Source organism: Rutilus rutilus (genome assembly GCF_951802725.1).
Source record: "Rutilus rutilus genome assembly, chromosome: 22".
NCBI lineage: Eukaryota > Metazoa > Chordata > Actinopteri > Cypriniformes > Leuciscidae > Rutilus > Rutilus rutilus.
The window spans coordinates 7,841,145-7,865,401 of NC_140227.1; the positions used below are offsets into that span (position 1 = coordinate 7,841,145).

Consider the following 24,257-nt stretch of genomic DNA (forward strand, 5'->3'; position numbering starts at 1 on the left):
AAGTGGATGATGTGTTCTACAGCTGCCCTTTTTATTCTCATGGTCGCAACAGTAGTATGTCATAGGCTGTCACTGGCAAATGTAAAGTTCATTATCATGTTTTCACACGTGCTTCAGACACCGGTCATGCCAAATGCATTCCCCAAAGTTTCCACTAGGAGACACAGGGCCAGTGTATGCACATTTGCGAATGCAGCGTTAATAGTGCCATGGCCAAGATGCAGAAAGCGCTTGATGTGAAACCGCAGTGTGCGTGTTATGTACCAAACCTGCAGTTCATCAGGTAATCAGCGCCTGTCCCCACCCACTATACCGTAAATTGCGCGCATTTAAACGCAGACTGCGATATTCCCACTGCTGATGCTGTGACTGTTTAAAATGATCCTGATGCCAATAATTGTAATTTAGCGAGGAGTTTAACAACTGCTGGAATGGAATGTGAACGCTGAATCGGAGATTCAATGTCATCTTTGATTTCTTCCAGTAACTGTAATATTGCGTAGCTGCTTAATCTGCAACGCTTAATGATTTAGTTTTCACTCAACTGAAAAAATGGCAAAAATCTTTCTTGTGGCAAAAATCTTTTCAGCTCGTCTCCTTAGCCTATATCTTCGTCTTGCTCGGATTACTGCTGCCATTTCACCAGGAGGCATATGCCAGAAACCCGCTTCCTAAGTTACACCTGCTTTTAAGAGGCGGAGAATTTTCAGCGCAAAATAGAGGCGCTTTAATTCTAAAAAGTTTTTTTTAGACATCAGAATAATCATTAAAACTCTTTAAAGTCTTATTTAAAGTAAGTACATTAAATTAAACGCGGTCTATAATTTTTTAAATTTTTTTTATCCTGGAAATTCTACTTTCTGCTTCTTATTTTATAGCTAATTTAGCTTTTGTTAAAAAAAAAATCTTATTTTTTATTGGTCAAAGTACTTTTTTTTTTCAGTGTACACACCTACCCATGACCAGCCTATCAGTTCTAATCACCTTGATCAAGATGGTCTACTAGGTTTAATGTAGGTCCATCATCTGTCAGTTGAGCTAATCAACAATGTCAGCCAATGTGGACCAGCTAGGACCAGATAACATTCCAAAAACGGAACACTTTGAAGCAGCTAGAAAACATTTTTTTTTTTTTTTTTTGCCCCTTATACAAATTAAAATCAGACAGGAAGGAAATATGAAGGAAATACACGTTTGCCTTTCCTCCTCAGAAGCACTTGCAGGAATGTAAATAAATTACCCACAAGCCAAAAACCCTCTCTAATTGCTGAGGTGTAGTCATGGGTCATGACCTCTGTCTTGTCTACTTGTCTACTATTAGAGAGAAAACTAAGATAAAGCCTAAAAGAACAAATGTGACCCTGGATCACAAAACCAAAAATCATTAGAATATTAAGTAAAGATCATGTTCCATGAAGATATTTATTAAATTTCCTACCATAAATGTATAACAAAATAATTTTTATGAGTGAATGCAGCACATCGCGAACATAAAAGGCGATTTTCTCAATGTTTAGATTTTTTCACCTTCAGATTCCAGATTTTCAAATAGTTGTACCCTGGCCAAATATTGTCCTATCCTAAAAAAAAAAAAAAAAAAAAACGATAGTAGAACGAACGTGACAGCGCAGCCAGAGAGCAGAGCAAAACAAAACTCTACGTTCGTTCTACGTCACGACGCTTCCATCTCCATGAACGCGCGCCGACCGCCACCGGAAGCCAGTTATTTTCGTTTATAAAGTTTTAAATATGTATATTTTTACGACAAAACCACACGGATTACCCTCAGAAGGCCTTCGTTTATCCCCCTGGAGCCGGATGGATTACTTTTGTGAAGGATGCATGCACATTTTCGGTCTTGAAGCAGCTGGACCCCATTGCTTCACATTATAACCACTGAAAGATCTAAGACATTTTCTAAAATAACTGAAAATATGTTCGTCTGAAAAAAGATTGACATATGCATCTCGAACGGCTTGAGGGTGAGTAAATCATGGATTAAATATCATTTTTGGGCGAACTATCCCTTTAAGCACAAAAGCATCAAAAGTTATTAAGTTTTATTTAGCAAGCATGTAACCACTGATATAATAGATGGAAAAGACCATTTACAGCCAATACAGGCAATTTACCATAGGAAATATATGGTTTAAAGCATTTTAACAGTTATAGCGCCACCTATGGACCGATCTCCATAAAATTTTGCATGCTTGTTCAGAATGTTATGTCACATATGCTCACCAATTTTCGCGAAGTTCTGAACCAACCAAAAGCAAAATGTCAACTTTTTTTGATAATTAGTGATCTAGAGAGTCCAGACAATTGTTCTAGACTGGTTTGGTTCCGACACTGCATACACTGCATACCAATTTTCAAGTCAATCGGACTAACGGTCAGGTGGTCATAGCCCTTTTCATGGTTTTTTCATGTTATAGCGCCACCTAGTGTTCAATTGTCGCGATTTTTTTTATAGTGACCCCAAATTGAACTCATACACATGTGTACCCAGTTTGGTGACGATATCTTATTTACTTCTCGAGTTATAGCCATTTTAGTAAAATAGGATCCTCCCACAACGTTTTGCGCCCCCTAGCGACCGTGAATCGAAATTTCAACTTTCTTTCGATAATTATTGATAGTCAGACTCCAGAGAACATTTCTGCACTGGTTTGGTTCCGATCGGACGAACAACCGAGGACTAGTTCGCAAAAGTAGGTTTTTGACAAAATTATGGAGATATATGTTTTGTTCTTCAGGTCCAGCTTTCCAATGATATAAGACACTTGAGTCTATGACATACGGTCTAGGAGTTATGAGCAGTTTCGCACTTTTGGTCGCTATAGCGCCACCTATGGGCCAATCGGGGTCATACTCTCTGAACCTCTCCTCGATTTTTCTACTACCATCTGGCCAAGTTTCAAGTCTCCAGCACTTACGGTTTGGGCTGCACGATGCGTTTTACGGCAGAAGAAAAATGATAAAAATCAGGGCAATTACAATAGGGTTTCAGCACTTCGTGCTTGAACCCCTAAAAATGTACCCGTGTGACTGGTTCTGTGGTCCAGGGTCACAAATGACATTTATAACATTGGATCTAGAATTTTAATTTTAATTTTACAAATGGCTTTTTTTTCTGAAGCAACACTGTCCAACAGTGATTCAAACAGTGATAAGTCACAGTGTATAGTGTAAGGCAGTGTAAGATAAATGGTGTGCCATATGCTTCTAACCAGGAAGCTGTGTAAACGTCAAATGGAACATGAATTGTTCCACAAATCTAAATATAAAGTTGAATTATACTGTAGTATGTCCAACTTTATCCGTACTGTATATTCACGTAGCAATTGTATAGAGCAAATCTCAGCTGCTTGATTGCTTGTATCGTCTCAAAATATAACCTATATCACCCAGCTCTAACCTGCTTAATGCAACATGAATTTTCTTAAAGCTGAAACTATATTGTGAAAAGCACTATTCACATACATTTGACTTGACATTCATTTACATTCAACCTCAAAAAACAAATACTGAATTTTGTATACCATATTAGATTTGAAAAATGCAAACCCATGTCTGGAATATACAATGAAAGCAAAGTGACCAAGTTCCAAAAAGCCATCTGTCTGTATGAGGAGAGCTTCCTTGCGGTTGATATGGCAGGTTTTCTGTGTTAATTCTCTCTGTGACTGGTGCCAGCAGCTCCTCCTCCAACCCTTTTTGACCATCCCCCACTATAGACCAGCTCAGGAACACATTAAACATTCTTGTTTCTCCCACTCTCTCTCCGTCCCTTGCTTTCGGTCTCTTTTTCTATGCTCCTGTCCCTCCAGTGATAATATACATACATATATCCTAAGCACTTCGACATTTTATGTTTTACTTCATGGTGTGAGGTCATGTTTGTAGCTTAGTTCAGATTTACAGTATGGAGGAAGAAAACAAATGCTTGGGGAAGGGGAGGCTTTAACCTCAAACATCTGAATCTATATACAGTACACATTAAAGTGGGGTCTACACTAGTGTGATAATATAAACCTAAACCGGATACAGATAATACCACTAAATAAAATAGCCAGCTTAACACAGCTTATCTTAAAGTGCCCCTATTATGCTATTTTTAAGGCTCCTAATTTTGTTTTGGAGGTCTCCTACAACAGGTTTACATGCATCAAAGGTAAAAAAACAGTTAAATTTTCTCATAATATACACTGATCAGGCCTCGTCGGCCAGGGTTTTTTGGCCCACCGAATACCTTGTTCCAAAGCGGGCAAGCTCAAGCTTGAGGAGTGGTTATGAACAAAGGCGGAGTTTATCTGAGTCAAGAAAGGGCAGCGTCGCGGATGATTTCATATACCAGCTAACATACGCACTAAAGACTTTTAAAATCATTTTAGCTCAACTCATTTTCAGACAGCAGTGAATGTAATAACTTCTGTTTATGATCCGATGTGGATTCTGATTACCACATAAGGCAGAAATATTTATATGCAATGCAAAAGACTAGGCGCTAACCATTACCATAGTAAACATGGAAGCACGGCCGCTTGAAGAAATCAGATAAATCATATAGGCTATCACAATCATGTATTTATTTTATCTGTCAGTACATCTTGTCTCTTTATACTGGACTGAAAGACTTGTGAAGGAGAACAATGCCAGCCCCACTCCAAACCCAGAGCATAGCCAGACTTCAGCCAAGCCCCCCATGGACCAAGAGTCCCACCACAGACACAGAGGTAGAGCCCGCTGTGACGGCAGAGCCATCGCCTAGCCCAGCATCACCCCGGAAGTCTGAGCCCAATAGAAAGTTATATAACTCCACCTCGGCCCGTCGACCAGTCGGCTCCACCTTGGCTCCTTGCCCACTCGGCTTAACCTGGGACCGTCTTCCTTGTGGCTCTACCGGGCATCCTCGTCCCTCTGGCTCTGCCTTAGTCAGTCATCGCTCTGCCTACACCATGGACTTTGGCTGAGCCTCGTCCCTCCACCCCTTTGGCTCCGTCAGGCTCTGCCTTCCCTTTGGATCCACCTTGGTCCTCAGTCACACCGGCTCCGCCTCAGTCCTCCTGCACCCTGGCGTCACCTCGGCTACTCATCACCCGGACCGTCAAAGAAGGCTCAACCCCGTCTCCTCCCTCTATTGTCTCTGCCATGGTGTTTAGCTTTTCGCCCACCTCCAGAGCGAACACCCTCTCTCCTCTCTTGGACCTGTTTCCCTAGTTAGTTTCCATGGTTACTGATTATGTTACACACCTTGATTAGCTACCCTGTGTATTTATAGTCCTCAGTTCTCACAGTTCTTGGTTCATTGTCGTCTATATTTTCCGTGGTTGTACATTCCTGTATTTCTTGTTTTCTCCTGCGTGTTTTGTGTTGGATTTTGGATTTCTTAAAGACTTTTTGTTTGATACTCTCCTGCGTTGTTCGATTTATGCAACCACCCATGACAAACACAACTAAAGACACTCAAACACAAGCTTAAAGGACACTACACATTTTAACACACTCTATACAGCTTAACACAACTTAATACAGGCCAATACAAGTGTAACATTGAAACATCACATAACATATCCACAAACTACTGAATTATTATCTTATTATCTTATCTTATTTTTAACATAAGTGTCAGCACGGTCATTTTTAACATGAATGTGCGAGGCTTCTGGTGTAAGCCACAAGCAGTTATTTAAGATGTTTAAAAACAGTCGGTTTCACTGCTTGAAATTGCAAACTGGTATTTATTAACTTGTTATTTTTATTTATTATCATAATCATAAACATACTGGTTTGAAGCGCAAATAGTTTAGCAACACAGATATGAAATACCAAGGCATTCACTTCAATCACGACTATCCTCTAATTGTCTAAATTAAGTCTCTGTAATTCTGCTCTAATAGCCCTTTCATTAGTCAAATAAAGATTTACTCACAAACAAACTGCTGCGTTCTCCAGACCGAACAGATCCCAGTTCCAGCCAGTGTTAAACTACATTAACAGAGCTGGCCAGACCCCAGCACACTCAATCAGACCTCTCTGGAGAACCACATGCCTTTGTACGGTTGGGTGAGGTCCATCTAAGGACAGGTTGGATTATGTAAAGATCATGCACAGCCCCAAAATCAATCAATTAAAATTTAGACTTACAGATCAATAGAGAAAACCAATATACCGGGAACACAATGGCCAGAGCAGTGGTTGAATTCGACACAATTGCTTTTAGATTATGAGGACACAGTGAACACAGTATCTGTCTGTAATTTCAGCAGGGTTTGGACAGAATGAATTATTCTGGACAGCACAGGAGACCCTAAATTAAAAGTGTGTGATTGGTAAGATATAAAAAGAGAGGGGGGAGAGAACCGAATAATGGAGAGATGTTTGATGATGAAGCATGTGTGACCGTCCACAGGGATTTAAGCACAGCTGGTTCATCTTTTTCATTTAGTCTTGTTCCAGATCAAATAGGCTGAATGCACAACCAATTGGGCACCATGCAGAGACATTAGATGTTTCTGTATTTTAATTGGCTCCTGGAGGTGTTTCAATAACTGTTAAATTAATGATGCCAGGAGAGGAAATGGCGATTTCTCGTGTAAAAAAAAAAGAAAGTAAATATTTTATGCTATCTGTGCTCTGCTGTATATGCTGCAGTGGATGCTGGGTAATCTGCTCAAAGATCTATCCCTTGAGGAAAATAACTGAAAGAGTGGTAGTGAGCTGCCAATGTGGAGCAGCAGTTCTCGAACAGTTGCCATGGTAACACCATATCCCTGATCTCTTTAGAAGGGAATGCTCTAAAAATCACAGCATCTGATTCTGCATTGTGACTAGACATAAAGTGATACCCAAACATACAGTTTGTCTTACTGTATGCTGTGATCCTCAGATCTACATCTGTAGAGTACACCTCCCCTGGGCGACATGGGAAAGGCATAGAGGACAAATACACAGGCTGGTTTTTATTTTTATTTTAGTTTTTGAGGGCCTGAAATAGTCTGATGGTGCAGCTTTTGTTTAGAACAACCAGAAGACATTAGACAGAAATAAGGGAGCTGTTGTACTTTTTAAACAGTATATATTTAATGACACAAGGCCATAGGAAAATATCTTTTGAATGAAAAAAAAAAAAGAAAGAAAATGTGTGAGTGGCTTACACATGCGGCTATGACTGTGTCCTAAAGTCCTCCCAAACTATGATATAACAAGAACCTGAGGCTCTTCAGTCATGAACACACAAAAGCAGGCAAACACATTAACAGCACAAATTATGGGAAGGTCAGCAAACAGCCTCACTGAAACAAAGTAATTTATCAACCTACTATAATATAATATAATATAATATAATATAATATAATATAATATAACATAGACTGTTCAGTCTTTCAGTATCAAGACGGTGTTAGTCTCTTAGATTCTTTGCATTTGCTAGTCAAATGATGGATGCACGATGTGTTTTTTTTTTTTTTTTTTTTTTTTTTTTTTTACTGAATATGACTATACCACATGATACCAAAAGACATGTCAAATGCATTTATGTGCACCTAACACATGACTAGCAAACTCAAGGAATCTATATTATATTATATTATATTATATTATATTATATTATATTATATTATATTATATTATATTATATTATTATAAAGACAGACCAGAGATAAGCTAATTAGATAAAGCAATTGAACATATTATGTATAAAACTCCATTATAATCTAGTGGTCTGATTATTTCTTTCATTTAAGAAAGTAAGTAATATTGGAACCAGACATGCGTTGAGAAGAGGGTTTCTGATACGATGGACAAAAGTAGGGCACAAGCAGTGGGAATGAGAACAAAGAAGATGGAGGATGCTTACACTCCTCCCCCCTCCCTGACCACATCTCACAACAACCATTCACTCCTAGACGTCTGGTTACCAAGGAAACAGCACCTGCAAAGGCACCATGCCTGAGAATACCATATCTGATCCAGCAGGTCATGTATTTGTTAAGAGACAATGTTATACCGACTGTAATGCTGTACTGTGGACAGTTTGTATAAAATGGTGGCTGAAAATTCAGGCAATTCACCCATCTTCCATAAGGGGGATAGTCAGTCATTTCATTGAGTGTATAATTTTGGAATATTCCAAAACAAATACCCCTTTTCCAACCAGTAAACTGAATTGTGTGGACTGCTTTAAAAATTGTATGAAGGTATTTCTTTTAAAGCTGATCCTATGTTAGTGTCCTCTGCATGAGCGCTGGAGTCTCCATGCCAAAGACATATTTATAAAATAAGGTAATTGAATTGTTCAGATGATATTGATGATAATATTAATGACCCATCACAATTTACAAATTTTTGCAGGACAGGAGAGGTGCCAAAAGAAATATGCAACCATAAAAAAATGTTTTAACAAAAAAACAAACAAAACACTGCTGCAACCTTCATCATATGCTCCATATCATTAATTCCAAACATCCCCAAAGACTAGAAAATTGCATTGGATCTCGGACGGATGAATATTGTATTATGATCAGGGTTGAGTGAAACAAAAGAAAAGCACAGACAAGTTTCTCTTGATCTTCTAAGCTGAAGTTCTTGCACGTCTTTCAACAGAAATGTATCAATTCTCATGGGATATATCAATCTATGGTGATCACAACATGACTAAACTTTCCTTGAAATCAGCTTTGACATTATACTTAACATATATGCTGAGGAAGAACAAATATTACACATCAGACCTTCTATTTATAAACAACAGAAATTAAATAAGCTTTCCAGCTGTTGGACCACACCACCACCAAAAAAAAAAAAAAAAAAGGTCTCAGATTACGATTGTAACCATGGTTCCTTGAGTAGGGGAACGAAACACTGCATCTTGGATTGACGCTATGGGGAACGTCATCAGCGTGATGGTATCTGAAGCACATGATTGAAGCGACAATTTTATTGGCCAACGACAGTCCATGGCATCATTGCCCATGAGTATAAGAGCAATGTATGTCATCAACTTCTTTGTCTGAAGACGACGTGCAGGCAGGAACGAGGCATGCAACAAGATGCAGTGTTTCGTTCCCTTTCTCAGAGAACCATGGTTACAGTCATAACCTGAGATGTTCCCTTTTAAAGTAGAACTCTACACTGCATCGTGGATTGACGCTATGGGGAACAAATACCCACTCCGCCATGCTGAGGGAATGCTTGCCTCATTAGCTGTGCCTATGCACAAACATAATGGGCATGGCATAAACTCTACAGACGTACTTAGCCGGAGTCAGATGCATCAATCATTCAGGGTGCATCCTTCCCTCAGGTCTTGTTATTCCAGCGTCTCGCCTCCTTTGTGATCCACTTCTCAGAAGGAGGAGCACAAGTGGCCACAATCTCCCTCGGCCCTGCTTCCAGACATTATACTGTGACTGACCCGAAGATTTTGGGCGCAAATTTGGATCTGCGCAGGATGTACTTTCAAAATGCCGCTGACTGTGCCCTTGCATCTCTTTCCAACCACTGTCTAAAAAGAGGATGATTCACTCTGTGAAAGATAGCCCAAAAGCGTATCTTCAAGAGGAAGCATTCACAAATATCCTCGCTCGTGCAATCCCCCCACATTCGAATAACTTAGAATATTGGAAAGGATAGATGTGAGCTGAATATAGTTTTCTCCACAGCTTCTCCACCTCTACGTGGAGGTCAGAAAGAAACTGAAGGCTCTTAGAAGAAGTGTGATTATGGCCTGCCAGGAATCACTCGTCTAATTTGCCATGAGCAACCTCTTGTCTATCACGCCCCTACATCAGATCCAATCTAGTAGTGGCGCAGGCCATAAATTCCAACACAGAATATGCGGGGCTGGCAGGGCATTTGCCTCTTTTTGTCTGGATGGTGCCAGCAGCATGCTATCTGCTGTAGAGACAGCACATTCCGATCCAACAGCTAGCTTGAACCGGTTACTAAAGAACATCAAAGAGCCATACCTTTTTTTGAATTCCTCAGCTAGCTCGATCCGCGATTCTCGCGACTCCAAACTCAAGTGTCAAGTGTGAATGGAGCTTCCTCGTCACAAATTACTCACAATGGTCACATTCAGAACTCTCGAGAACTGAACGCGCATACTCCTCACCCAAAAACCAAATGCACAAATCATGTGTCCTCAAGTGTCAAAAAACTGGGACACAGAGGCACACACTTCCTGAAATGCTTGTCTGAGTTTTCCATAAATCTTCATGCTTCAGACACCTTCAATCCAAGATGCAGTGTTGAGTATGTATATTATAATATATATATATATATATATATATATATATATATATATATATATACATACATACATATATATATATATATATATATATATATTAAAATGTCAAAACTGAACTGGCCTATATTTTGTTTTAAAGATTAACTATCATTGCCATTCGAAACATTTTAAGGCGCCCCTGAGCAAACAACCTATACAGTTAGTTTGTGAAGCACCACCATCTTGTGTCTGAATAGCCAGCAAGGTTTTACTACTCAGGAATAACATCTCATAATGGGTGCCAGTTTCTATTATTCTCACATAACATTGCATAACAAGTTCATAGACAAGATAGTCTTGCAATGTCACATATTATTACAGGTCAACCTGGAAATCTTGGTCAGCGGCAACATTCAGCTAATAATATTTTAGAATAATGATGGTGTCCATATAATATACAATATATTCATGCTAAATAGCTATGCTCATTTTCTACCTCTTAGTGGTCTCTATAAAATTCTCTATAAAATAAGGGTTAAATCAATATCATGTCCATGTGTTTATTACACCAGGGCAATGTACAGTCAGTTGGTCATTATAAAAATAAACTAATTTAGGGTGATGAAATTCCTGATCACCCTGTCTGTACTAATAAACAAACGATTTTATTATAAATAGTTTTCCTTAGCTCTGATGTTCTTTGAGCCAAGTTTAATTCAGAGTCTGGTTTAGGATGAAAACCAGTTTGTGAAAAAGACAACAATAATACAAATCTAATAAAATAAAGCGTCACATTTTCTTTGTGCTCATGCAAAATTCAAGGTGATGGAGGCTGAAACACATTTACACAAGATCCTTTCCTTACTTATATGGGCATTGAAAGGCTTCAAATGACTGATTAGACGCTTATATCATATCGGATTTGTAAATTTTAAAACACATGACTCGGGTAGAGCAGATATCTTTGATGTTTTATTGTTGACCTTGGTCGTGATATTTTAGCTACGATAGCCTATCAGACAGAGAAAATCTTTGTTAGTTTTTAGATCCCTTAATTACGTATATTTGATCAGGCAGTCCAATTGAATCATATTTAGGCATTAAATCGTAAGATTCGTGGGAAAACGCTTCTGGTGAGCAGTCCTCTCTGGCGCCCTCATAAATATTCTCATCAGGACCTCACCACACGTCTCACGGACACACATTTCAACGTTGGATTTAACGCACAAATACCCGCAAACATGCATGTGCTATGATCCATCTGTCATCCATGATTTAACATATACGCTAATAGATTTCATTTGTTTAAATCTTACCTCATGTTCAGCAGCGTTGGTGGCGTTTTTTGGGCGTGGAGGCGCTGCTGTCTTTCTCTGTGGGGATGATGATGCCCTGCATTCAGTGATGCTGCGCGCTCTGATGTCACGCCTCTCTCTCTCTCTCTCTCTCTCTCTCTCTCTCTCTCTCTCTCTCTCTCTCTCTCTCTCTCTCCCTTCCTCCCACACACAGATACGCATTTCTCCAATTTTTTTTTTTTTAATCTCGAACGTAATTATTGGCAGGAAAATGTCAATATCTATATTTGTCAATATATATATATATATATATATATATATATATATATATATATATATATATATATCATGCATTGTGTAAACAAGTGAACACAATGGTTTTCTATTTTAATATACTTTAAAACATAATTTATTAATGTAATGCAAAGCTGAATTTTCATCAGCCATTACTCCAGTCTTCAGTGTCACATGGTCCTTCAGAAATCATTCTAATATATATATATATATATATATATATATATATATATATATATATATATATATATATATATATATATATATATATATATATGTGTGTGAAATCTGTGATACTTTTTTAAGATTTGTTGATGAAAAAAAAGTTTAAAAGAACAGCATTTATTCAAAATATAAATCTTTTCTAACAATATAAATCTTTATTTATATATTTCTGAATAAAAGTATTAATTTATTTCAAAAAAGAAAGAAAGAAATTACTGACTCCAAACTTCTGAACATTTTTTTATTCATCAAAGAATCCTGAAAAAAGTACCACAGGTTATAAAAAATATTAAGCAGCACAACTTTTTCCAACATTGATAATAAATCAGCATATTAGAATGATTTCTAAAAATGATTTCCATGTGACACTGAAGACTGGAGTAATGGCTGATGAAAATTCAGCTTTGCATCACATAAATAAATAATATTTTATTGTGTATTAAAATAGAATATATATATATATATATATATATATATATATTAAACTGTAACAATATTTCACAATATTACAGTTTTTTTCTGTATTTTTCATAAAACAAAATTCAGGCTTGATGAGCATATTAGACTTCTTTCAAAAACATTAAACATAGTAATGTTTCCAAACTTTTGACCGGCACATGTATAAATATAACTACACAACTAAACAAAAGTTTTGTAGGATGGCATGTACTTTTACTATTCTCTTGGACTATGGCGAGCCGAGCCTTGGAATACAAAAAGTTGTAGGCCTAGCCTACATCACTAATACTATATGATGTTTTATTAACAAAGTTCGGGAGGAGCAGGTTCAGATAATTAACCAAATTATGCACAGCTGGAGATTAATCAGTATCAACTCAATGACAGAGTATAAATTCACAGCAGACCTATCTCTGTTCATTGAAAGTTTGTCAGCATCCCTCCTCCACCCCATCTCCTCACTTCCAGTTCCATCTACACTTACCAACTGGGGGGAGTACTCTGGGTTCGGGCCTAACTCCAAGCTCGGAGCCCTCTCCCCGGACAGCACGCCAAATACGCATAAACTTATTGTACTAATTATATGTAGATGTGAACTCGTGAAATGGGAAAGTCGTCAACGGTTGTTTAAAACAACAAAATAACACATTTATAGTGGTTAATGTGATTTTTTTTTTTTTAAGAGAGTGCTGCACTTTACACATATTAGAGGTGTAAAGTGCAGCACTCTCTTTAAAAAAAATGCTGTCACTATCTCACAGGTAACATGGCTTATATATATTGAAATAGATTTCATTTTTGGTAAGCATTTTACATTCAAACATCTTGGTCATCATGGAATACGCTATTGATTCCTGTTGTGTGAGGATTAAGATACAATCATTTTTTATATATAAATTAGTCAGTAGTTTTATAAAAAGTCAGTAGTCTTTTCGCAAAAGAGTATTGTAGGCTAATTTAAACGGCATGCCATAAAATAATTATATTTCAGTGTTGGATTGAAAACAATGATTTCGAATTAAGCATTAAGGGGCAGTAACCATTTGATGTGCGATGCCAATGATTAACATTGAGTAGGGACAACCTTTGAGGTAAAGGCCTACACGTTACATGCTTGTTCATTATCTATGTACATGTACATAATCAAATCTATCCAACACTGCTGTGAAATGATTGTTTTGTCGATTCATCAGAAAACCATTGGAGGGAGACAAATACTAATACACCACTGAACAAAAGTGATCATCCTGACGACAAGATGAGCACACCTTACAAGTGTGGGAGTCTGTTATTCTTGTTTACGTATCGCAAGTTAAATGCGTCAATGCGTAATTCATACAACCTGATTACATCCGCAGGTGTACGCATGGCATCTGATCCTATCTCAAAATAATATGTTGTATAGTGATGATTTAACCATGGCATAACCATATATAACCACATATAGTGGCGTTTATAGACTAATATATATCAGAATTTTAGTCCGTTTATTTCTTATAAAACACTATTTTCTTATAGATATTACATTTTTTATTCTGTTTTTATCCATTTTTTCCATTCCAGCGCCTCCATCCATGCCCAGTGTGTGCCATAAAGGACAAAATGGTGTTTTATTAATAACATCCACATGTAGTGACGAAACAATGTTGTATGATCAACATGGCGTAGATGGAGAACAGTTTAACAGTATAGAGCAGGTGGGGTTTTGTTCTCTTCGTGTAACGGGACACAGGACGCGGGGGTGAGCCGCATATCGCGTGCTTGCGTGCGTCAGAGAGGACGTGGTAGGACAGCTGGAGCGCGCGCAACCGCCCGCCCGCCCGAAGAGCAATAACAGCATTTTCAACGACATCACTCGATTTACGCCATGCAAATAACACGAGAAAATGAAACGCGACTGGTACGACAGAGAATGTAAGACATTTGTCGTGTATCTGATCTTCTAATGCTTCCTATAATTTATGACTAACAAGATTTGGGACGTTGCAACACAGTCGCCAGGTAAGAATACATCGCTTTCTATATACTAGTTTTAATATGTAAAGCAAGACAAATACGGCTTTCGTGTATCGATACGCTCATGTCTTTTACGCGCGTCCTTGTAGAATTTCGTGTGACGGACCGCAATCGCATCTTTAGGCGCACAGCAACGTAATGACTCTGAGGAGCCTTTGCTATGATTCATTGCCTGTGTGCGCGAAGGATACTCTTTTGACGACAAAACGATTATCGACTTCAGCGATTATCTCTTCCTTTTTGTAAATTACGTTTCGGTCAGTACGAATACGTGAAATAAGCTCGGATGATATATTTGTTTCCGTATGAATGTGAACGCGACATGTGATTAAGTTAAACGAAATTCTAAATAGCGTGTGGTGTTATCCACGGCCTCTCATTGCTTCAAAATGATTGTATATTCATGTTGCATGGCCTATATGTGCTTTATTACCCAACTGGCTGAGATCAAATAACAGGATGCCTGTTTTGAATGTTGCCTAATTACAGCTTTACGCGCAATGTTAACGCCAGTTGTAACAGCAAACCCCGTTGAGATGCGGACCATCTCGGTTCTGCATTCCATCAGAGATTTCAAGAACTCGGGATCGAGCTTGAGTAAGAATTGAGTTGGTGGGCTGTGGTATTTTTAGACATCACATGCGATAGACGTTTGTATGTCTCTTGTAGCCTTTCAGACAACCTCAGTTAAACATTTCATCACCTCAGGGGAAATAGCTGTGGATTTGAAGTATTATTATTTTTTTTTATTTTTTTTTTGCGAAAAATTCACATAATGAGTGTCGACCAGTACATTATGTTGTGTAGAAATATTAAAGGAAATCTGAACTTTTCTTAGATTACATATTTTCCTTTCACTATAAATAGTTTCAACTCAGTGTATGAATTGGCTGCAGTGACATAAATTAAACCCACTGTTTGCCAGTTGGTTGCTAGGGTAACTGACAGAAAGATGACATGCAACATTAGAAATCTTTTTTTTTTTTTTTTTTTTTTGGCCCAATCTGTTTTCTCATTCTTGATTTTGCTCATTCTCTCAATCACCCTATACATGTCCCTCGAGGTCTGTTTCCACAGTAACCGAATTCCCAGAGTCCCCAAACATGCACAACTGAGAGGTCCCTAAGTGGCTCAAGGAGAATCTCTAATACAGCTTAGGTGTTCAAAGGCCTGATGTATACTGGCATCATGCAAACTGATACAAACCTGCAAAAAACAAATGCAATATCATCTGTGGTGCCTCAGTGGGTACCGTGCACCCATAGCCAACCAAGCAGACACAGGCTTTGGAATATTAACCATGGTAAAATCACTGTAATCCACAGTTTTGAATAGCTTAATGCTTTATAAAATGGAGACACCAATATTCAATAGATATATTTATTGACATTAATAAGAGTAAAGGCCCATTCACACCAAGGATGATAACTATAACAATAAATAATTCCAAGAGAATGTGGAATCCACAGCACAGCTATAAAGATAACAACACAGTTGACTGATATCAATTGAATCAATTTCAGAACAATTTTCCAGCTGATGAACTATAAAAACATTTACAGCCAATCAGAATCCATCCTGCTTTAATCAGAGCTGCACACAAAAACAATTGGTTTCACCAACCACTCAAAACCAAAACAAATAGTGTTCCAACCAATCACCGACAGGGGGAGGGTGTTGTGAGGTTTTGAGCCAGCTTCTTCTTCAGCTCCGACTTCGTGTGCAGCCGTGCATGAGCACAAAACCTCTCAACACCCTCCCCCTGTCGGTGATTGGTTGGAACACTATTTGTTTTGGTTTTGATGGTTGGTGAAACCAATTGTTTTTGTGTGCAGATTTCAGAGCCTAGGCTGCCTACAGAGACGCGTTTTTTTGACGGCATGCTTATGGGGCGGGCAGCTAGCGGATCGTTAGGAAAGATTAGATGAATGTGCTAAAAAAAAATTGGGGCCTGAAATCACTGATACAACTTCCTCATTCACACAAAAACGTTAACTATAAAGATAACTATAACGATAACTACATTAGCATCCACACCAATGCACATAACATTCTGTGTATTATAAGTAGCCTATATTAAGCAGTTATGCCACCTGCCGTTTTTAATGCTCGAGCTCTGATTAAAGCAGGATGGATTCTGATTGGCTGTAAATGTTTTTATAGTTTGATATCAGTCAACTGTGTTGTTATCTTTATAGCTGTGCTGTGGATTCCACATTCTCTTGGAATTATTTATTGTTATCATCCTTGGTGTGAATGGGGCTTTACTCTTATTAATGCCAATAAATATATCTATTGAATATTGGTGTAACTTAAAATGTGTATTACGACTTTTATGTCATGACATTAAAAGTCATAATTTTGACTTATTGTCATTTTGACTTTAGTATATCATAAGTTTGACTTTTATGTATATATAGCTGGCCCACACGAAACAATCAAACTCAATCAAACTCTGATACTTTGGCTTTGTTCTCAAACAGCATATCGCATCTCTTACAGTTCTGTGCATTAACTCCATTGGATAAAATCTACTAACTTTCTATATAAATTGTCTGACCTCTGGTCAGTTTTACTAGTAGGGAAAAATGATGGAAAATTAGATTTAGAATTGATTAGAGTCAGTTTATGAAAGCTTATCTGTGGTTCCCTGCACATATAAAAACAATATGTTTTAAATATTCCAAACTCGCTTTCCACTCATTGTATGCTGCTAGCAAACCAAAGAGGACGTCTTTAGTAAGAGTAATCTTTAGAAATCTGGTCTCTGTTCACCTGAGTGATAGTAATCATTACTGTTAATTCAGAAGAACCGCTGAATTTTGCTCTGGGTCTGAAGTAGATACATGATCCACAGAGTATTTTCAAGCTCTTAAAAATTCAGACAGGTTCTCTGTTAATCAGACCGCATTGGTCTGGTGTGTGTATACAAAGTCTATCTTGTAAAAATTTGCCATTTAGTTAAATCTCTATTGAGGCTGTCAGGAAGTGTCTCTAAATGCTGCAGGAATTCAGTAAGATGCCAGAAATATCTGGTGTGAACTTGCTTTCCACAGGAGACTGAATCCAACGGCTGCTTCACAGCAAGATAAATGAGTCATTAATAGATGACCTTGATGCTGATGGCAGCAGAGACCATCCTACTCAATTCACCAAGGCACAAAGACATACAGTGGCATACACTAATGTATACACACACACACACACACACACACACACACACTGTTTTTTGTCAGGCAACCCTGTTACCAGTGATGTCATGTGTAGATCTCATGATCTCAAGCACATCATATTACAGCCTTAAATGAAAATAATGAAATAAGAAATTATATTGTGCTTTAAAATAATCAAGCCATTTTTTAGGAATTTGTTTTCTTGTACTTAATATTTATAGGTGAAATGTGTCATTTCTGTGCCTCTAGCATCCAATTATCATTACTAACACTTCCCCAGAGAGTCCCACCATACATGCACACTATTGATTATGTCGATGTTGCTATATTGTGCTAGTCTGGGTGCTCAAACAAACAGATCCATGTTTTGATAGTGCCACAGAGCCACGATGTTTACACATTTGGTGGACTCAGCCTACAAATGGTTTACTTTAAACCATCGCTGCATGCTAAGCTGGGGTAGGGAAAAAACCCAAATGACTTTGAAGAACATTTCCCACCAAAACGCTCATTACTCTAATGCAAAATTACATTGTGGTAGTTCCTCTTGTACTGGCTTTAATTTATGCAGATTTCCTTTAATTGTAGGGTAAAAGGTGACAATAAATAACTAAAATAATGAATAAAATGTAACAATTATTAAGTGTGTGAGTAGTGGTGAAGCATAGCAATTTTAAATAATTTTTTTAATTTTTTTATTTAATCATTATAAAACATTTGAATGGATTAATAATTAGTGAATAAACTAAATAAATTACATTGAATTACTTTACATTTCTATTTATTCACTATCAACAATTTCATATTGATTTTAAAAACTATCACTGATTTATTGGTTATCTGCCCATTTTCCCACCTTATTTGTCTGTATGGACAAAATCCACTATAGGATGATATTCAAACAGACGGTGTAGTAATGTAGTAGGTCAGCTGAAGATGTACCAGTGTTGGTCTTCATTTCCTTGCTAATAGATTGATTGGAATAGACTGAGAGTATTTCTTTTTCTGGTTTGATGTTTGGAAATGAGAATGTTTGCAGAACCTCTATTCATTTGTGTTTGAATGTTCACCTCAGAAGACACATTTATATTGGATACACTTCTTATGTGGATGTGTAGCAAATGAATCCTTTTTCCTTTTTCAGATCTCAGGGAATAATTGAGTCTTAACCGCCACATACCCCGATAAACCATGCCAGAGCAGAGTAATGATTACCGGGTGGTGGTCTTTGGAGCAGGGGGAGTGGGAAAGAGCTCCCTGGTTCTGCGCTTCGTTAAGGGCACCTTCAGGGACACCTACATCCCGACAGTGGAGGACACATACCGCCAGGTCATCAGCTGTGACAAGAGCGTATGCACTCTGGAGATCACCGACACCACTGGCAGCCACCAGTTCCCTGCTATGCAGCGTCTGTCCATCTCCAAGGGCCATGCCTTCATCTTGGTCTACTCCATCACCAGCAGGCAGTCGCTGGAGGAGCTGAAGCCCATCTACCAGCAAGTGCTGGCCATCAAAGGTAACGTGGAGAACATCCCCATCATGCTTGTGGGTAACAAGAGCGATGAGACCCAGCGTGAGGTGGAGACCAAGGAGGGCGAAGCTCAGGCAAACATCTGGAAATGTGCGTTCATGGAAACATCAGCCAAGACCAACTCCAACGTGAAGGAGCTTTTTCAGGAGCTCCTGAACCTGGATAAGAAGCGTGATATGAGTCTGAACATGCGCTCCAGCAAGCAAAGACGTGCAGACAAGCTGAAGGCGAAGTGCAGTGTGATGTAGGAAGCTGGATCCATGGTTGCATCACTCAATGCGTAACTGACTCCTTGATAATGTACATAAGTCCCTCACCTTAAAGGAACAGTATGCCCAAAAAATGAAACTTCTGTCATGATTTACTCTTCATCCTGCCATTTTAAACCCATATGACTTATTTCTCCCAGAGAGCACAAAAGTATACCTTTTTTAAAGAATTGTACTGATTAAACTTGTCCATGCAAACACAAATCTCACTGAAATGGTCAATTTGACTTTTGAGGTGTATTCCAAGTCTTATAAGGGAAGTCAAATTATATCATACAGTATATTAAGTGTCATAAGTTGAACACATGAATGAAACAGACTGATTTTGTGAACTGATTCTTCGAAAAAGATTCAAGCAAACAATTTGTTCACGGATTAGATATCATTACATATTGTGTTAACATGCCAAATTGACCTAGGGTGGATCTAAAACATTTTAGTAAATAACAATGTAAATTAAGCAATTTTTCCACACAAATCAATTGAATGGCTTGATAAGACTTGGAATTCAGCGAACTAATCATATGGACCACATTTATGAAACTTTCATGGTTCTTTTGCACCTTTATGATTCTTATATTTCCTTTTTTGTGTGTGTTCAATGGAAGAAAGCCATGCATGTTTGGAATGACACGACGGTGAGTAAAAGATGACAGAACTTTCATTTTTGGGTGAACTCTCCCTTTAACTATAGATTCCTCTCAGTCTTAATCAGGTAATCTTTAGTGTGCATCCAAACCTTCAATCGTCTCCCTTCCCCTGTATGTTCTGACTCCTGTAGTGACTCTGTGTACAAGACTATAAGAGCTGGCACATGAAGCAGGGAGGACGTCCCACTATTCTCACACATGCTCTCTCTACTGCTTTCTGTGGACTTTTTAATGAATTCAAGACAGACCAAATTATCAATGTGACCATTTTTATGTCTGACTGTGGCTTAAATGGTACGGTGTCGAAATGCAGACATAAATGTCTTGAACTGGTTATGCATTGTACGGGATTCTCGTCCAAAGAAGGAAAAGGCATGGACACAGCTAAAGAGGCGACACTATCTGCTCTTCCAAATTACATAGCAGCACAAAAGCCTTTTACGAATCGGAAAACAATTCGGGACGAAGGACATTCTTAGTTAACCGGCTTGCCAGTGATGTAACCTGGTATAACAGAGTAAATTGCATAATGCATGTTTGATGATATAAACTACCTTCATATTAAATGTGATTGAGATATTTTCATCGAGAACAGAGCTATACCTTATTGAAGCACAGTGAATAAGTCATAAATGTGATCATTTCTAAAAGTTTTTTTTTTGTTTGGTTTTTTTTTGTGAGGGGGGTGGGTGTTTGGGGGTGTCGATTGGTGCTTTGTTTTACTCTGTTATGTTTTTCAAGTGTTGATGGCACTCGAAAACCTTAATATATGCATTTCATCATCTAACTGAAAACATATATCCTGTATGTGAAATCTATGTGTATTATCAGCACTAATGAAAGCCCCTGTACAGCCCCTGTTTTTCTGTCGGTGTCTATATTTCCTCTGATAATTTAATGCCATTTGCTTTAGCAATACATAATATAAAAGCACTTTTAGAATCTTGAGCACATTCAAAACACAGAGCATTAACCTTTACAAAAATGTTCTTGTCAAACACTCTGCGTTTACAACTTTACTGCAGATACAGTGTTTATTCAATAAATATTATGTGAGGGACCAGAACAATAAAGAAGCACAAACAAAAGGGAAATAATTACTGCTTGTTTTCTTTTGTGGCTTTGAACATCTATGTACAGTATCCAGTGGCCCCAAAAGTATTTAGATACTTACTTACCAATGCAAATGCACTGAATTAATACGCAAAATATTAAACCAAGTGGCATCTGGAAGCACATGATGCTAGAGCTTTTCTTAGAACTATTGGCACTTTTCTGAGCCGTTTGTGAACAATCTCAAAGTGATTTTTACAGGATGTATGAACTCAGTTCACTGTATAGAACAGCATTACCTGATTTATCATTTATTTACAACTTAAACTCTTATGACATGTTTTGCTTGAAAAGCATGTTTGTCCTATACTGTATCTCTTTCTATCAAATGCTTTGATATTTATTTACTTTAAAACAAAAGACATTCCTAAATTTTTAACTGTGACTTAAATGTCAAAATACTTTCTGGGGCCACTGTAGATGAGATTGCAGGTACTCACTATAATTCTTTAAGGTGAAAAGTCTTTTTTAACAGTGATTGTGTACTGCAGTTCATGATGGATAATGCAAAAAGAGCATCTGGTGGAACATCTGCTCATGGTGTATCTCTGAAGAAAGAAAATAATTAATTAGCAGATGAAATAAAAGCATAGATTTTAGTGTGAGGATGTTGCTGGGTTGGGTCTGTGTCAGAACGTCACTGGATGCAAGACTTTCAACTTCCATAAATAAGGCTATAGATGCGGACCTGTCATTTCACCACAAATGGCTGCAAAAGCACCACAAACACATCACGAAAGTGGCCCATATGACTTGTGCGCTATTTTCCGAGTCTTCTTAAATTCTGAAGTTCTTCCGAAGTTGCATAACAACAAGGATAGAAAAGCAGAGCATGCTCAAAGATTAGTTCAATGTAAAGCCCAACAGTTCACTCAAATGTACAGTTATTTACATCTTAACATGTTTGTGAAATACTCCTTACATTGAAGCAAAACTCTGTTATCATTTACGCACCCTTATGCTGTTCCAAGCCTGTGTGACTTTTGAAGAATGTTGGTAAACAACTTTTTTTTAGTGACCATTAGCCGTCGGGCCAAAAGTGAGCATGCCAGTGCATGCCAGGGTCAGTTGCGTTTCCACTGTCACTTCCGGGGCTTGATTGGGCCTCATCAGGGCTTCCTCGGGGCCAAGGGTTTTTGGCCCGTTGAGAACCTTGGTCCAAAGTGAGCCAACTGGGGCTTGAGGAGTGGTCATGTGGTCAAAGGCGTGGTTTACCTGAGTCAGGAGACGGTCAACACCGCTGCTCATTTCCCATGATAGGCCTAATATATTTCAGGCTATTAGCTAACTTCGACACTTAAGACATTTTAAACAATTTTCAAAACTCCCTTTGAGACACCAGTGAGTTATTGAAATAACTTCCTTGTGATCCGATGGGAATTCCGATCACTGTATGAGGCAGAAATATATTTATATGTGATAAGACTACTTGTGCTAACCATTGCGATAATAAATACACTCATGTTTATGGAGATTACCAGAGACTGCTTGAAGAACGTAGACAAATCATATATGACATTAATCGTGTATTTATTTGTTTCATGTTTTATCTGTCTCTTGCCTGTGCATTTGTTGATACCGGACTAATATTTAATAGTTAACTCGTATTTAACTCAAAACTCCTCTTTGCTTCTCATGAGCTCCTTCTGTTGCTTTGGCTGAAATAATAACAGTATACAGTAGTGAGATGGTAGAGATAGCTCAAACCTCCTCAGATCGCATAATTTTGTGGAAAATTTAAAGAAATGCTCACTCTTTCTAAAGAAATGTGATGTAAACATGATATTTTATCAGTATTTATCTAACTGCATAAGCCTTTGGACTTAAAAGCCTTAAAGGAGTTGTTTTGTACATTCTTGTGATCACAAATAAATGGAAGCAGGTGCAACTGAATAGGTATGTGGTCTCTTTTTATGAGAAATGGTAAATACCAGTTTGATTCAGCATGATTGGTGTGAACTCCTGACACAAATTAATAAATGACTGTCACTGAAACATTTTATATTATAAAACATTGGTCAAATATCAATGCTGGAAATTTAAGTCTCAAGGAAAGACCAACCATTTGCTGCTGTCATGCTCATTTTGCAATCTAGCTAGTTTTCAGTCAGCTGGTACAATGGTGGGGTTGTGTAACATTGTTCTATGGAGGCGTGTTACGGGCATGTTTTAGGGTAGTGCTGCAGGGCTACTGGGCTGACAGTGGAAACGGAACTTGATTTTGGCCTTGTCTGAGTCTACTGGCCCCGTCCTGGCACATTGTTAGCCCAGGCTTGCACTGGCCCAACAGTAGAAATGCGGCTACCCTTGTATGGGCTAAATAAACAAACAAACAATAAAATTTCTGTTTTGGAATGTCAATCAGGCCGGGTGAGTAAATTATGAATGATGATGATATTTAAATGATTTGATAAACAACTGTATCAATGGTTCCCTGAGAAGGGAAGAGAAGCTTCGTCTGACGTAGACGCTAAGGGAACGCCTCTGCGTGATGGCTTGGTGGGACATCATCCCGTAGCATGTGACGTCGTGAAAAGGAAGCTTTAAAGCGCACCTGGACCTAACAATGTCAGCTTCTGATAGGCCGAAGCAAGTTTTAGATTATAAAACTTTATTAATCCCTGTATGGGGATACTTATATGCCACATTGCTCATTACAAACACCACAAATAGACAATTAAACATTAAAAACAACAACAGTCAGTACATAGAAAAAATACAAATTACACAACTTCATAAACAAACCTAACTGCAGTACAAATAAAAGATTTATTTTAAATAAAATAAAAGTCTTCCACTAAATGAGCTTTTAAGTCCACTAAAGATACAGTGTAGTGGATGACCTTAGTAAAACAGAATTTTAAAACAGAATGTTACAGAATTTCACTTGCAATTTTTAATTTTGCCCTTGTTCTCTTTCCACAATGACCTCAAGTGAATCAGGATTAAGGCCAATAACCGAACCATCCTTTCTAATCAATTTATCAATCTTATTTTTATC

At 38.0% G+C, this 24,257-nt stretch overlaps 2 protein-coding genes across 3 annotated transcripts in view; one reads left to right on the forward strand and one right to left on the reverse strand.

Annotated features, from left to right (window-relative positions):
* Window positions 1-11,643, reverse strand: part of apc2 (APC regulator of WNT signaling pathway 2) — a 45,797-nt gene extending 34,154 nt beyond the window's left edge. The window contains exon 1 of one of the 2 annotated variants that reach the window (XM_084395196.1): window positions 11,548-11,643. The gene's annotated coding sequence lies outside the window, so the exon portion shown is untranslated. Of the gene's footprint in view, window positions 1-5,932; window positions 6,030-11,547 lie in introns of those variants that run through there. The other variant, XM_084395197.1, reaches the window with a different exon arrangement.
* Window positions 11,644-14,177: 2,534 nt separating this feature from the next.
* Window positions 14,178-23,147, forward strand: diras1a (DIRAS family, GTP-binding RAS-like 1a). The gene is made up of 2 exons (XM_084394404.1): window positions 14,178-14,505; window positions 18,838-23,147. The coding sequence occupies exon 2, from the start codon at window positions 18,885-18,887 to the stop codon at window positions 19,470-19,472; it is 588 nt and encodes a 195-aa protein (XP_084250530.1). The 5' UTR covers window positions 14,178-14,505; window positions 18,838-18,884; the 3' UTR covers window positions 19,473-23,147.
* The last annotated feature ends 1,110 nt before the right edge of the window (window positions 23,148-24,257 follow it).

Excerpts from the sequence above, each read along its gene's own strand:
- diras1a (XM_084394404.1), top strand. The coding sequence starts at position 18,885 with ATGCCAGAGCAGAGTAATGATTACCGGGTGGTGGTCTTTGGAGCAGGG.